We start from the raw sequence: 16,124 nt of genomic DNA on the forward strand, positions 1-16,124 counted from the left end.
TCTTCAAAAATAGGCTATAATTTTTCTAAATTACCCTCCTAGATAGATATGATGACTGATACGTCCCATGAGTTTCCTATAATGCCCTCCTACAGAAATGTAATGACCAACACGTCCCGCCGAATGCCATCCTAACAATACCCCGTTTGTTGCATTCGTTAAAAGCTGTCCCTTTCCCCATCACCGTCATCCGTCGCCGGCCCTCCCCGTCCTCCACCCAAAGGTGATTGTTCCTTTCGATCCCCATCTCTCTCTCTCTCTCTCTCTCTGATCTAAAATGAGATAGAAATGTGATCGATCCTTCCTTTGTCGAAGTTTTATGATCTTTCTGAGATCCAATCCCCTCGAATTTAGAGTTTGGCCCAACATGTCTGGGCTTCTGGGGGAAGAATTGAACGGCATTTCGCCGTAACCTTATCAAAATGTATGATTTGTATTCCCGGAATCCGAGTCACGATGATCGAACGCTTCGATGACGGGGGGTTTTCTGCTTGCATTGCTTCCCATTTGCAATATTTGTCACTAGATGGCTTGATTAAGGATGTTCGTCGGATTGGCATGGCTTTTAAATCTTGGTATTATCTGTTAGATAGTGAGAATGTTGTGGATGATGCAAATTTGCAGCTGAAATATCCTAAAATAAACCAACTAATTATACATGGTTGAGACCTGTTGATCAACCATTTATACGATGCCGCTATATACTTTTTGTTATGCTATTTCCACCAGCGCTTACGAGCCAAAAAATCTATTTTTTTTCATCCAATTGTGTCATATAACCTTCAAATATCATCCTTCTTGATGCTATTTTTTATGTTCTCACAAGTATCAAGATTTTTTGTCCAATATAATGTGTTTGTATTGTAATTTGCTATTTCAGTTTGTATCAAGGTCATGGATCCCGTAAGAGGACATGGTGGCATTCATATGCTGCTAGCTGCTGAGCAAGAGGCCCAGCAGATTGTCTCTAGCGCCAGAAACTGTACTTTCTTCCTCGTTATTCTTGTTTTCTTGTTCTAGGTTCATTAACATGGTATGTTTTCCTTTATTACGTGTTGATCGAAGTTTCCTTTTGCTGTAAATGAAAATGGTAGTTCATGGGTACTTGAGTAATGTTTTCCATGTCTGAGTTCCAGTGATATGTTTGAGTGACAGCATGAATCATGCATTATGGGATATGATTTTATGACTACGAGATCGTTTTATCACATACAAACTCCTTCTCTAAATCTTGTTTAAGAGTTGACACCAGTGTTAGAGAGTTCATGTCAGGTCAACAGTCGGTACCTTTTTTTCTTTTCCAAATCTTTTTCATGTTTTTTTATGCAGTGAAGACTGGAAGGTTGAAGCAGGCAAAGGATGAAGCTGAGAGGGAAGCTGCTGCCTATCGTACCTCTTTAGAGGAGGATTACCAAAGAAAAGTTTCTGAGGTGATGTTTTGAGATTTCTTTCTTTTCCCTTTTGAATGTAGTTGGAGTATAGGAATTGCAAAGAGTTGTCATTGCAATGCTGATCTTGCTCCTTCATAATCACACAAACTAATAGTGATAAAGTTAGAAACCCCCCCCCCCACAGAGTTTTACTTGTTTTGATGGTAGTAATGTATTTAAATGAATTTTTCGCTGGTGATGTTTGCAGAGCACTGGTAGTTCTGGATGGAATGTGAAAAGGCTTGAGAAGGAAACAGAGACTAAGATCCAGAACTTGAAGAATGCTTCATCAGCTATCCATGCAGATGTAATCAACATGCTGTTGAAGCATGTCACAACAGTTCAAACCTAACAAGTAAATGACCCTCCACGAACACGATTCATGCTTTCTAATGCAGCCCTGTGCAGCAATTCTTGGATCTCGAAGTAATCGGTGGCATTTCTATTCGTATTCTTTTGTAGGTGACATGATGGAATTGCTGACATGCTATAGCCTTTCCTGGGCACTTTGTCTTTAATAATGTGATTCGTGATACAAGATTTCGTTGTAATAAGCACCACCTCAGAAACATTGTATATGTTCTGATTGCTTGGTTGCTGTTTGGGGATGGATGAATTCAAATCATCAATGGTCTTCTTTCTTGTGACAACATTGCTTTAGCAATTTATTCCTCTTTTTCATGAAAATTTCTTTTCATGCAGTTAAAGAGTGTGTGAGATGTGACTCCTTGTCTGAGCTCCTTCCTCCTGTTTCACCATCATACTTGGGACAGCACTGAGAATGAGATTTCATGTTACTTCATGTGCCTCATATACTTTAAACACAGATTATTAAATATTTTCAATCGTCATATATTACTTAAGAGAGATATCGAGATAATTGGACAAATTGATGTGTTATATATCCGTTCATATGATGAAGACAATTAATCTTGCTTATATGGGGACATTAGGGATATAGTGCAAGTGTTTAGTAGAGAATGAGTTCACTGAATGATCTGCTTACGAAATATTTGATGGTTATTGATACCTTATCGTTAGATAGCGATTTCATAATCCTAGTTGTGTATCTGGTTCTTAGACTTAAGATACCAATGATGTTTTGTTTGAGTGCTTCGTTCTTTTATACAAGATTTATAAGTTTGGAAGTTCTAAATCTAATACAAATTGTCAGTGGGAACGTCAGCCAACCTTATAAAGGCAATTAGATGTCAATAGAGGATTTTTCACTCTCGGTATCATAAGAGGAATATTTCATATATTCTCACTTAAGAAAATCTCTTGCTAGGATTAATCGAATCGTGATGAATCCGATAAGCGCAAGATTCAGATTGAGAGAAGGAATTCTTTGTGAGAATCCAATTAAAATGAGACTTGGATGAATTTCATATATGCATGAAAGCACCATACCCAGTATATGATCTCTAAGATATTAAATGAACGAGGGACTATAGATACACGGTAACTGAGGACAGACAAATCCAATGGATTAGATCCCTATGTATTATATGAGGATTATGACGTAGTGGTCTAGTACGTTTATAATCGATGAGTTAAGTGAATTATTATGAGGATAATAATTCACTAAGTCGGAAAGAGTTCTGACAAGTGCAACTCATGACCAACTCGGTATTAGGCTTAAAGGGTTATACATATATGAAGGACAACGTGACGAATATAGGAGTGGATATAAGATATCCAATAAGCTTATGTTTTATTGGATCCATTTGATGAGGCCCAATAGGGCTTCGAGTGATTATTGGATGAGGATCCAATATCCATTAAGCTAGGATAATTGGATAGAGATTCAATACCCATTAAAACATGATCCATTAGGGTAAATAAAGAGGACTCTCTATATATAAAAGTTCGAGCTTAAAGGGATGATAAGTTAGACCTATATTGCCGCCACCTCCTTCAAGAGGACAGCAAGAGGGGACAACAAGAGGGATCGATCCCTCCTTGTTGCTGCGGTGTGGTGGTACACGAATACGAGGAAAGAACATGAGGAGCATAATCTTCGATCCATGAACTAAGATATGTAGATTTGGGGATATACAATTTTCCTTAAGATATATAGATTTGGGGATACGATTTTGTCGCTTTTAAAATTTTTTGCTCTCGATGTTCGCATGATGATTTGATAAATCTATTTTTTTTAAAAAATTAATTTCTGTTTTTATTTTCCGCTACGTGGTTTTTTCCTTTATGCTCTATGTGGTTTTCTAACATTTTCTGTTAGAACGAACAAAGCCTTTGATTTAAAATTTTTATTTTGTTTTTCTAATGGGTTGTGATTCAAGGGTTACAATATCGTTTGGTACGTTTCCGTTCGGATTTGGTGGATGTACCATGTGATTTACCTATTTCCATATATAACATGTTCTTCTATTAATTCCACCAGCAGCAGCAAAGTCATGAAGCAAAATAATAAGCATACCCATTCCATAGAGAAGAGCTGATACCACAAAGAGATCTAATATATATCAAAGGCAGAGATACAAATACAAAGAAACAAACACTGACTGCAGTTACAAATAAGAGGCAGGCAATGTTGGTCTATAATTTACCAGTCCTTTTCGACATGGTTACTGATTTCAGATGGTGGATGTGTGATCTAAGAGGCTTAAGGAGATTCGTTTCCTGGCAAACCATCTTCATCAAGGTACATGCTTTCTGCCATCTGCCATATCTGAAGTATGTTGTCTTCGGCAACACTGGCAATGACCCAATCCTCACAGGGATTCCAAGAGAAATCTGGTATCTTGCTTGTGTGACCACCATGGATGAACAGCAATGATGCTGGGCCTTCATCTGCATCTTCTGGCGTTTGTTCGTCGTTGTACCTGTTTGTATGTTACAACACTCACAATTTAGTCGAACATCATAAGAGAAGACTTAAATTAGCATACAAGTATCTGATGGATGTGATATCATTAACTAGTTTTAAGCATTTTGAGTCGCATGATTCTAAACCTATCGAGTTAATAGGTCGATTATTTCATCAGACAAAACTATTCAAAGCAAGCATATCACATGACAGTGAATTCAACATAACATGATGCCACAAGTATACAAAAGCAAAAGGAATTTTAAAGTAACTGTTTATTCTATGTTGTACTCGTCCCGATAGTTTGCAGATGTCAGATAATTGCCAGGAGCCTTGGAAATCCTTTTATTTCTGTATGGAACTTATTTTAAGCTATGGACTGTAAAAATAATTGTCATGAGATAGATGTTCGACTTGCAAGGCAGATGTCAAGCATGACAACATAAAGAGAGTTGAAAAGGCTACAGAGAGATGCTTCAGTGTTGAAGAAAAAAGTAAATCAAATCCTACTTTATTACGTCACTGCAATTTTAAAGATATTAAATACCAAGGATAAATTCTGAATTCAGTTGAATCACATACATCACCTCTACAAACAGAGAGGCTCGGAAACACCTTGACACCCAGTTCAAACGAGAGCAACTTTACCCTAGTCCAAAAGCTTCTCTTCAATCATACATGATACTCGTAGTGTTTTGTTAAAGCTTAAATACTAATTATTAGATTTCACTACTACAAGGGCTTCTTATATGACATGAAATCTTATCTTTACTATTTTGAGCTCAATTAAGACTGTATCAACTCAATGACTCAGTGGACATTGACTGAGAAATATGATTGCTTGCACATCTTTGGATCTGAAGCCTCCATTGTTTAGAGTAAAAGATTGATCCAACTCCGGCAGCACCTTCTCATCATGCAATGCACATGAAATATGTGAAACAGAAACTCATCATCCATATGAACTCAAGATTTTGCCAAACTGCTTAGTGCTGAGAAGGCTTGGGCTGGCAATTGCTGGTTATTACCACCTTGGTTTCTTTATCTTTCCCACTTTTTCTTATAAATGAGTTATGAGGCACTGTAGCTTTACTCCAAAAACTAAAATAAAAAATGACTGTCCCTAATTAAAATGATAGCACCGAGCCACATATTTAACATAACCTATCAAACAAAAGAAAAGAATACCTCCAATCTAGAAATTTAATACACCATTGATTTATTAATTAAACTTCAGTTAATCCATTAATGCATTGAAGTTTTACAACATTACTTTCCATAAAAACTAGATATTTATGAGAATGATCAAGGGGCCACATGAGCATAACCATCTAATAATGCTACAGAACTTTATGCTCCATTGATTAAGGCCAGCAAACAAGGGAAATCATTAGCAAATTAAACAACCAAAAAATACATCATAACTGCACAAACAAAAGATTCAGTCAAATTGTACAAGGTGAACATTTATCAAAGCCTTCAAAGAATACCTGCTAAGATCCCACACCATGAGCCTCCTACCAATACAAGAAGATGCAAGAATAGTCTCGTTTTTTGTACTCCAACCAACTTGGAAAACTTGCTCTCTAGTCATAATACAACAATGTGAACAACAGTTTAAGATTTCAAGTTTTAACAAGTAGAAGAACTGATTTAAGTAATAACACAGTAAAAGGTGGCTTACTTGTGCCAGTCCAATGTGTATACAGCATTTTCAAGTTTACGAAGGTCAAATAACTTGACAGTTTTATCAGCAGAGCCTGTTGCCACGACCCATTCATTGAAGGGGTTGAATGCCAAGCAGGTAACCTGCCACAGGACCATGCTTTAAAAGTCAGTCCTCGATTCTTGTGGCTTGCAAGCCCAACTAATTTAATAACTGTGAAATAGATAACAACTGATCTGAGGTAAGAATGTGAAACTGTAATTCTAATTCAAGACAGCAGAAGAAAGAGATTGCATTCACAAAAGGAGGTAGCGCCTCGGACTAAATGGATAATGGTCGTGTCCATCATTAAAGAGATCAGGCATCTGGCAAGGATGAATTTGAATTCAGGCTCATCAAGAAAAATCAACAATCTGTTGTCTCCACAAAACTAATACTACATGCCTTCATCAATTAATGTGCTTAAAGATTGTTTTAATATAGTCTTTAAAAATGCTGAGCAAAATATTCGAGTAATTATTTGCACAACTTCAGACAATATTCAATGCATGTAAAGTAAAACATTCTTGATGACGATTCTTGGCAAAAAGAAACATTTAACCAGGATATTGGTTCTAACACAGTGAGAATGTCCGAGATGCAGATTACTAAAGAAATATGAACATGATTAAGAATTTGCAGTCATCTTCATCATCAAACTCTTCCAAATTGTAGGACTCTCTATGTGTGCATTTTAAAGCAAGAAGAACTGAGAAGTTGCAATCATTTATCTTAAGAAACAAGATCTTTTACATGTTTAACATTAAATGGCTGCTCATCTAGCACATTTTAAACATCTCAATTACAACTTAAATTTTGAAAACGACGTACATCAACTGCCATCAAGTAATGAGCATATGAAGTGCCAAGCATAAATTTGAGAAACGGCAGGGAACATGGAAGGCCCCCTACTTGAGCAATATAATTTCAACCGTCGACCAAGTAGCTCTCTAACTCACTTTTGATTGCCAAATCATCTCCTAATCAATCATCTAATATTCAAAACAAAAACAAAGCATAACTTTTATTGGCTTTAAAGCAGCATAACCAACAAACAAGCACATAAATATTTCCCTCTCTAATAGGTGAGGATAATTTTAGAAAAATACTGAAATGCATCAATACTGGCATTCATAAAGTCATAAACATTCCTGACTAATGATGAGGACAGATGGAATAAAGATCAAATATCTGAAAATTCATATTTATAATTATTTTAGGTAACATATGAATTTATTAACACAAAATAATAAAATATTTTAGATAGATAATAACGTAAGCAAGGTATGTAATTTCGAATAATACTGTCCGATACGGGTGATACGTACCGGTCCATCAGTTTACCGGTACACGGACCATCCATTATCGGGCGGAACAAAAATAAAAAATAAAAAATATATAAATATTTATATATAAATATTTTATAAAAGGTGATGTCGCCTTATATATATATATATATATATATATATATATATATATATATATATATATAACATACATATATACACCGAACGGTATACCGCTCGGTATACAATTTCGTATCGTATCGAGTGAACGTCGAAACTCCGGTACGATATGAAATTGCATACCATGAACGTAAGATTACTTGAACTGGATGTATCAACAACAAAAGATAAAGTCCCCAACCAAACATATTATTTATATTCTTGAAAAGGAAAACTTTAAAACAAATATGTAAAGAAAACGAAAAGATGAGAAAAAAAATACAACTCCAAAACAATCAACCAGGTAAAATGTTTCTCGATGACTGTTTGAATTGATATAATTAGATTTAACACTTTGTGACAAATTTCAAAACTAAGAAATCTGGATACAGGAAAGTAAACCATAAATCTAGAAGATTTCAAATTTCAGATAAAATAATGTAGGCATGTGAACATGTTTAAGTAACTGTATCCAGCTCCAACCAAAAAAAAAAATGATTTATCTATTGACTCACTTCCCCCATATTCTTGCAACATCAGCTTAGAGTCTGGGCAAGCAGGTTAGTCTGAATCTGTGGAGGAAATAATCAGGACAGGCATGGTCTGCAATACCGACTGTACCGCCTGGTACGGGCGGTACATACCGGTCCGACAGGTTGCCGGTACGCGGACCACTTGTTACCGGTTCGAGTGCACTGTAACAGTATACTGTAGCAGTACATTGTAGTAGAGCTACAGTACTCGGCACACCTGGGTGTACCGCTCGGTACACCGTACTGTACCGGTACCGAGCCTAGGTCAAAACACTGGTACGGTACGGTATTACGAACCTTGAGGACAGGTCCATGGTACGAGAAAAAAGGAGATGACAGACAATTAAGGCTTTTTTGTTACTTGATAAGTTTTTGCAGAAAACGTTTTCAGAGACCAAAAAAAAAACCTTACAATGGCATTATCAGCCTCAATTAACCAGAAACAATGGGAAGCTAATGATAAAGATGAAAATCAAGCACAATAACCTCCAAAAGAAGTCAGCACATCTGATAGTCTAGGAGAAGTCTTAAACATGTTTGCATTACTCATACAAGGATGTCCCAGGAAAATAACCAGATGGGTTCAGACCAAGGTTTGCCGTACCGGACTGTACCGCCCGGTACGGGCGGTACATACCGGTCCGACAGGCCAGCGGTACGCGGACCGCCCCGTACCGTACCGAGCACTGTAGCAGTGTACAGTAACACTGTAGCAGTGTACAGTGCTCGGTACACGTGAGTGTACCGCTCGGTACACCTGGGTGTACCGAGCGGTATACCGTACCGTATCGGTACCGAGCCCAGGTCGAAACGCCGGTACAGTACGGTACGACGAACCTTGGTTCAGACAATTAACCAGGGTGTCTAAGTACTCAAATTGCTCATGATGGACAACCAAAGTATACTGAAGTTCATTATACTATGCCCAGAAAAATAATTAACAGAAACAGAATTCTAATTAAAAAAATGTAAACCAATATATTCCAGCCACAAAGAATATAACATATGAAATGTTGCAAGTAAGACTTTGTCAATACTCGAAAATCAGCTTAGATACTCCAGAAAATGATGCCAAAGTTAGAGACAAACAAACTAAATCTATATCTGTATTATATAAGGTTCTCCATCATATTTCAACTTCGGGTATGTCTGGTTCCAAGTGGGAACAGAATAGTGGTGCATCTCTTTGTGCTTGATTTCAAAGCCATGATCAAGTTAGTGAAAAAGAGGCCTACATAAATTCGTAAGTGAACAAAAACAATGTTCAAAAGCCACTTCCTGCATACTGCCAAACAAATCAAGTATTGAATTCCATTCATAAAACTCACAGTAGAATGTGGATTCAAGTGACGTTCTACAACATCGATTCAAACATAAAAAATGTGCAGCTTGATTGGGGTAAAACACTATTCTGGCAGCAATTAGAACTCTCTAAATTGGGAAGTAAGCTGAAAAGAGAACTCACGTAAACAGTAAAAAGCAACTTTAGCATTGGTATATGGGTTTAACTCCTCTTCTTGAATAAAACCTGTCTCTCAAACAAAATAAAATTCTTACCCACAGGAATGACACATGTCAACCTGGCCAGTTTTATATATTGATGGAGAGGTCACTCATTCACTGCCAGAACTTGACTTTTACTGTTCTTCTCTCCTCTCTTCCTATATTTCTGCCTCCTTTCTCCCTCTCCCTCTCCCTCTTTTTAAGTTCATACTGCTGGCACTGCTATGTCAGCATGGTCATCATACACCATGAACTGGAGAAATAAATCCCAATAACTTCCACGAGCATATCATTACTTGCATATGTAGATGATTATCTAAGGAAAATTTGTGTACAAACACATTTGGAATATTTTATGAGCTAGAAAACTAGTTTTTAAATTGATTCAGCAAGTGAAGACTTAATGCTACACACAAGAATAAACCATCAAACTGAGCAGATAACAAAACCAAGCATTTTGTAGCCAAGAAGTTAAATGTTGGTAATTTCTGAGAAAAAAAAATCAAGTAGCAGCCTTGTGGATCAATATACTCACATCACCTTGATGAGCAATAACAGATGTAACTGGCTTGTTTCTTGGTGTCCTCACATCCCAATAGCATAGACGACGATCACCACCAACTGAACCAAAATGGTCTTCATGCTTCAAGTGCCAAGCAACATCCTCAACAACACCATCATGTACCTAACATGCAGGGTATAGTAGTAAGCCTAGCAGTCAGCATTCATTGTTAACAGTAGGCCATAACAGAGGTTCTCAATTAAAATAAGTTGGATGTGTTTTTTTGGAGTTCTAAAAATTGGATATATAGCTTAATAGACCAATCACAAATCCACTAGTGTCCTGCAAATGCAGGTTTTAGGGACTAGTTGACAATCACAGAACTAAATTGAAGAGGTTGCTTCAAAGTCTGAAACCTAAATAGATAGGTTACATGGAAGCAACCTCACAATTCTACCATGTCCCACCCTTAATCCAAGAAATTTGACACTGAAGAAACTCAGAGCAACATATTCTAGCAAAAATGGAAAGCTTCACTAGTTTCATCAGCCACATGTGACCTAGGTTCCTCCTACATATTTATTTGTACCTCCATAATTTATGTTAGTTATCTGTTCTCATGCTTGCTTTGTTTGCCAAGTAAATGAGGTGTGTTATAGAAAAGATACACAGAAGTGAGTTCTAATATAATTAGCCACGTTGACCATATACAGTTGGTGCTCAATGTAATTCCCAGGTCAATGCAGACTTTAGCAAAGAAATATCTAATAGACCAGCTAGTGAGGGAATAAGTTATGAGATCTGATACAGCTCATGCTAACAAAAAAAACTGCTCTGACATTTACCCGAGTTGAGAAACCTCAAATAAGAGGAAAGAGATAAGCTTTGTAATAAGGAGCAATTACCATCTCAAACGCATGGATAAGATACTAAGCAAACACTAAAATGAAACCAAAAGTTGCTTAATATGCACTTCTATAACTTGCATCCGATGCTCTTACAGACATTTATATCAACCAAGCATTGCGACAACTATTTTACTGACAAATTCTTACTTGTGCAGTCTACATCCAAATTACCCAACCCATATGGCCCATGTAGCATATTTTAAGTTCCTCTCATCCAAAAAATTTGCTCATAAACAAAATAATCAAAAGGAAAGACAAGTTAAAATATGAAAATAAACTGAACCAAAAAGCAAGCACAGGAAAAAAAAAAAGTAATTATGAAAACCCTTAAGACTGTCACCTTAAAAATATGAAGAGCATCAAGGGCCTTATTTTCAGGAGTAGCATTAATATCCCACAAGCATATTTGAGCATCATCAGAACCACTCAGCAGATGTCCTTGCTTAAACTGGCTCCAGGATAAACCATATCCTTCAGAGAGATGACCGCTCAACCTCAAATCAGGGTTGCATGCACCATATAATGGAGGTTTTAATGGATGTGTGCTAGAGTCAAAAACATAGACCTCCGCTTTGACTGTCTTTGTTGCAATTATAGAAGGATTTTGTGGCATGTAGCGAGCTCGGTGAACCTCTCCATCATGATTTATTTGCTGAACTATTCGCACCTGGACATAGTCACAAGCATCGCGAGTTAATAGAATCTTAGGACCCTCATGCACCATAGAAGGGATCCTACCATACCAAGTTATCAGATATCCCTTAGGAATAAATCATAATTTTAGATTTCTTGAGACATCTGTTGAGAGCAAACAGTGGTATGCTGTCAATCATGTTACCATAAAAGCATGTATTCAGGGTTCAAGAAGAAGCATTGTTAAAGAACTACTATGAAAACTAAGACATACTTAAAGCATGATCAAACAGATTCTTCAAGACCACTTTCTCAAACAAGAATAAAAAGATATCACGAGGCTTACCAAGATTTAGAAGTCCGTAATCATTGCAAACTTAGACATGTCTTGGAAACCAAAACATTTCAAGTTAAAGAAGAGAAAAGATAACTTTTTTTTTTTTGTTAGCAACGACTTTAACCTAAAGCACGGATAATCACAAGAAGATAAAAGAAGAAGGGACCAAATATTAGGGCCGAGAGGGAAAAAGAGATCGATCGGAAGCAACCTTGCCGCCGGGTCCGCCGAAGCTGTCGGCATCGCCGCGCTCGCCGTCGAACTGGCGGGCGTCGTACTCGGCGTCCTCGAGGGGAAGCCGGACTTCGGCAAGCATGAGGTAATTGGGCTCGTCGTCGGAGGTGTGGGTGCCGAGGATCATCTTCTGGACGGAGTAGTCCTTCCCGGCGGGTTCCTCGCGGCCGGGGAGCCACTGCACGGTGAGGGAAGGCCACTCGAGGGCGTGTGAGATCAGCATGTCGTACAGGAAGGGCGTGTTCTTCTTCCATATCTTGTACTCCTCGTTTATGACCCGCCCCACCATCGCCCCCCGCAACTCTTCCTCCCCCTTCCCCATCACGTCCTCTTGCATCCCCTCCTCTCTCATATATATAGAGAGGAGAGACGGTAGAACGGCAAAGTATCGGAAGGGAAGAAAGCAAGATGGTGCCGGGTCGGATCCAAATATGTTCTAAATCCGAATCCGATACTTCTTAAGTGAGAAGCCACGCTCCACAATTACGGCCGCTGATCGGATTCATACCCACACAAAAGCTGACCCGATAAAGTTAGTACAGATCCGTACACAAGATCGACTCTGATTCCGATCCTAACAACATATAAATCATAATCATGTTAGACTAAATGAGTATGAATTCAAATTAGATGTCCAATAGATACGGATTAGAATGATTTATTTTGATGAATAATGTGAAATTTTCGTTTGTTTTGTGTATTGCGAGTATCAAATCTTGAAAAACTATTACTCACAAATTGATTCAATCAAACTCATAAAATACATGAAAATTTGACAGCATAATTTATAAAGGATTGGAATAACAGATATGATTGTTTGTAATGTGGATAAAGAAACAAAAGTACAATAAACGATAAGAGTAGAAATTGGCCTCTATGTTCTTCGATCTGAAAGCCGAGTTTTCTCTAGACATACTCATCTGCGGAATCCAGTCACAAATCGTTGGATTCCTGCAAAGTCCGATATCATCTTTATGTTGTGGAAGAAGTTCCCCAACTTTATGCTCATTAAATCCGCAAGAAACTCGGATTGCTCATCACCATTTGTCTGTGACAGAAATTTTCACCAAAATGATTCTGATCATGAAACCAAGTTGAAATCTTTTACTACTACCACTAGTTAGAGCACATACAGAACAAACCAAGGAGGAAAACTTATAGCAGATGCATTACCTCGAAAGCAAAGAAACCACCAGATTTGAGTGCCGAGGCAGAGCCTTCACAGAGATGGACAAGATGATCCATGCCTGCCTCACCTCCATCTAGAGCGAGCTTTGGCTCATGTTGACCGACTTCAGCTTGTAATCCCGGAATATGGCTACTAGGAATGTATGGAGGATTACTTACCAAACCCATAAGTTTTCCTTCAACATCTCGCAGAGGTTCAAACCAAGAACCCCGCCTTAACTCAATCTTGTCCTAAATGGAAAGAAGCAATATATTGGGTAAGGACAAAATGATGATATCTTGCAGACAATTATACAGATCAAGATGCAGAGATTTACTAAGAAAATGCATGAGTATGCTTAACTTGTGCCTCCAATCAGACAAACAATAAAAAGCTCTATAATGTTTGCCTCTTAAGCAAATGAACTGGTTTTGCTGCCATGAATCATATTAACATCCAGATCATTGTATTACTACAGACTGGGCTAGTTAAAAACATAAACCATATATGTCGAGAAAAGTAGGAGATTAGAACTTTCTAGTACAGGATATATAATCCTGTGTCCAATGATGCACAGAAACATTGACTAGCATAAAAACTTAGTGTTGCTAGCGCAATCAGCACAAGTTACATATTAGTTTTGGCTGTCTATAACATAAATATACCAGGTTAACATTGGGCAATATGCTAAAATATTGCAAATAGGAAACATATAATCAGAGAGTCCAGCGTATAGATCGTCGAGAGAAGCATGATATACTAATTTAAAGAAGATTTACAACAGCTTCCAATTTCGAAAATAACAGCAAAGTTCAATTTCCCAATGAATCATCACAGGCAAATACAATCATAGAGTCCAGTGTATAGATTGTAAATAGGAAACATATAATCATAGAGTCCAGCGTATAGATTGTCGAGAGAAGTATGATATACTAATTTAAAGAAGATCTACAACAGCCTCCAATTTCGAAAATAACAGCAAAGTTCAATTTGCCAATGAATCATCACAGGCACAATCATAGAGTCCAGCATATAGATTGTAAATAGGAAACATATAATCATAGAGTCCAGCGTATAGATTGTCGAGAGAAGTATGATATACTAATTTAAAGAAGATCTACAACAGCCTCCAATTTAGAATAGCTGAGGAAATGTGGACCACTATACTTTGTTTCCCAAGAAATACATGCAGAGAAAGATCCTGAATTTGGAACTCTCTACTCTGCCATCATTAATGTATGAAACTTCAGACATCAATTAATCTAAGCTTGATTTCTTCCCTATTCAGTCATCAAAAAATGTTGCATATCCTTATCTTAGGATACCAGTTTGCATCAAACTCCACCCTTTTTTGATAATATCCCCATAATATTTAACGATTAGGGTGTTTGATCAGACATTAGTAGTTCAAGAAATAAAAACAAGATCACATGAATAAAGTGCTGATAGCTAAGACAATTGAAGTAGGAAGAAGAACAAGAAATGTAATACCTGCAAATTCTGTTCACAATGCCATATAAGTTTCAGTCATAAAAAAATCTACCAACTAATTACAGAAGAATTAATCCAAGACTAACTCATATTGATCTTTCTCCCATAAGATTCCTAATAACTCGATCTTTCTGCTTGATTTAACAGCCAAATGGTGAAAAACAACTTTTTTATGGATTAGGAATCCAAATATCATACCACAAATGAATGAATAATCAATCTTGAAAAAACTGACCTTTAACTCATACCTCTCCACGTTAAGCCTTGCGACCTCCAATGCGACCGGACTCAAGTCCGTAGCAAACACTCTCCCTCCCTCCTGCAACATCCTCCCAATTCCCACAGCAATGGCGCCGCTTCCCGTTCCCAAATCGGCCCACAAGCCCTTCTCGAACCCCTCCACCTCCGCGACCAAATCCACCACCATCTCAGTCTCCGGCCTCGGGATCAAAACCCCCTCTTTCACCACCAAGACCAGGTCCCTCCAATGCTCGCACCCCACGATGTACTGGAACGGCCGCCTCTCCTCGATCCTCGCCTTCCACAGGCGGTAGAGCTCCTCCAGCTCGACCCTGAGACGGAGCTCCTCGCCGACGCCGGACTCGGAGGCAGCGGCGACGGTTGCGTCCTCGACCAACCACGCGAGCTCGCGACGGAGGAGGGCGGCGTCGGGGCCGCCGTCGGAGGCGGAGAGTCGGGGCCCGGCGGCGAGGGCGAGGGATTCTGCCCAACGGCGGAAGTCATGGAGGTCGGTGCGAGATGCGGCGAAGGCCGGGGGGCGGAGGAAGAGAGGCGGCCGGTGGTCGGAAGAGAATAGTGGCGTCGGAGAGGAGGAGGAGGAGGAGCGAGAAGGGATGGAGAGGCGGCGGTGGAGAGAGGAGGCGAGGACGGGCGGGAGTGGCGAGAAGACAGGAAACGGGAAACGTAGAGTCATCTCCACCGTCCAAAAGGAAGTTCATGCTTGCGTCCATCGTTAATATCTTGGCTAATTATATATTATTGACGTCTTGGCTAATTATCTATTTATCTTAACAACATTAGTTTTATCAATAAAAATATAAAAATAAAGAGAAAAAATTAACATTGCAGTGGTGACGGACGCTGACATAGTTGCCGAGCAACTCTTTCACCACTCTACATCTACGTCGGCATTTCGTCACCGTGGAATCAAAGCCTGTTGCCAAAGTCATCACGGAGATCCATCGCTTATCAAAACAAGACTCGAAGATACGCACCACCCTTGTTAGCACCGTGCCCCTCTTTGCCACCTGCCTCCTCAACCACCACTACCACTCGTCCATAGTGTAGGACAATGTCATCGTTAGTCACTTGTCCGTCGACTAGAGCCCTCACGATTGCTCGCGATGGCTTCGGTAGTGAACTTTGATTTCGTAGCAACCAAGCA

General features: G+C 38.7%; 3 protein-coding genes across 7 annotated transcripts; 1 reads left to right on the forward strand and 2 right to left on the reverse strand.

Moving 5' to 3' along the window:
• The first annotated feature begins 118 nt into the window (after positions 1-118).
• LOC103983737 (V-type proton ATPase subunit G1) lies at positions 119-2,080 on the forward strand. Of its 2 annotated transcripts, none has more exons than XM_018826059.2 (5): positions 119-223; positions 881-982; positions 1,330-1,430; positions 1,639-1,785; positions 1,893-2,080. In XM_018826059.2, the coding sequence occupies exons 2-4, from the start codon at positions 895-897 to the stop codon at positions 1,780-1,782; spliced, it is 333 nt and encodes a 110-aa protein (XP_018681604.2). In that variant the 5' UTR covers positions 119-223; positions 881-894; the 3' UTR covers positions 1,783-1,785; positions 1,893-2,080. The 2 variants fall into 2 exon arrangements, with proteins under 2 accessions (XP_018681604.2, XP_064963368.1); XM_065107296.1 differs by having other exon boundaries at positions 174-223; positions 892-982.
• A 1,812-nt stretch (positions 2,081-3,892) lies between these two features.
• LOC135612048 (WD-40 repeat-containing protein MSI1-like) lies at positions 3,893-12,412 on the reverse strand. The gene is made up of 6 exons (XM_065107775.1): positions 12,038-12,412; positions 11,197-11,523; positions 9,982-10,131; positions 5,945-6,069; positions 5,751-5,846; positions 3,893-4,276 (listed from the first exon to the last, which is right to left on the reverse strand). The coding sequence occupies exons 1-6, from the start codon at positions 12,410-12,412 to the stop codon at positions 4,057-4,059; spliced, it is 1,293 nt and encodes a 430-aa protein (XP_064963847.1). The 3' UTR covers positions 3,893-4,056.
• LOC135584826 (uncharacterized) lies at positions 11,385-15,663 on the reverse strand. Of its 4 annotated transcripts, none has more exons than XM_065107777.1 (4): positions 14,955-15,663; positions 13,234-13,479; positions 12,977-13,108; positions 11,385-11,523 (listed from the first exon to the last, which is right to left on the reverse strand). In XM_065107777.1, exons 1-3 carry the CDS (start codon positions 15,651-15,653, stop codon positions 12,977-12,979), a joined length of 1,077 nt encoding a protein of 358 aa, XP_064963849.1. In that variant the 5' UTR covers positions 15,654-15,663; the 3' UTR covers positions 11,385-11,523. The 4 variants fall into 4 exon arrangements, 3 of the variants coding, with proteins under 3 accessions (XP_064963849.1, XP_064963850.1, XP_064963848.1); XR_010486731.1 differs by lacking the exon at positions 11,385-11,523 and adding an exon at positions 12,500-12,634 and having other exon boundaries at positions 12,977-13,137; XM_065107778.1 differs by lacking the exon at positions 11,385-11,523 and adding an exon at positions 12,500-12,634.
• Positions 15,664-16,124: the final 461 nt, after the last annotated feature.

Source organism: Musa acuminata, chromosome BXJ2-5 (genome assembly GCF_036884655.1).
Source record: "Musa acuminata AAA Group cultivar baxijiao chromosome BXJ2-5, Cavendish_Baxijiao_AAA, whole genome shotgun sequence".
In the NCBI taxonomy this organism is placed as follows: Eukaryota; Viridiplantae; Streptophyta; class Magnoliopsida; order Zingiberales; family Musaceae; genus Musa; species Musa acuminata.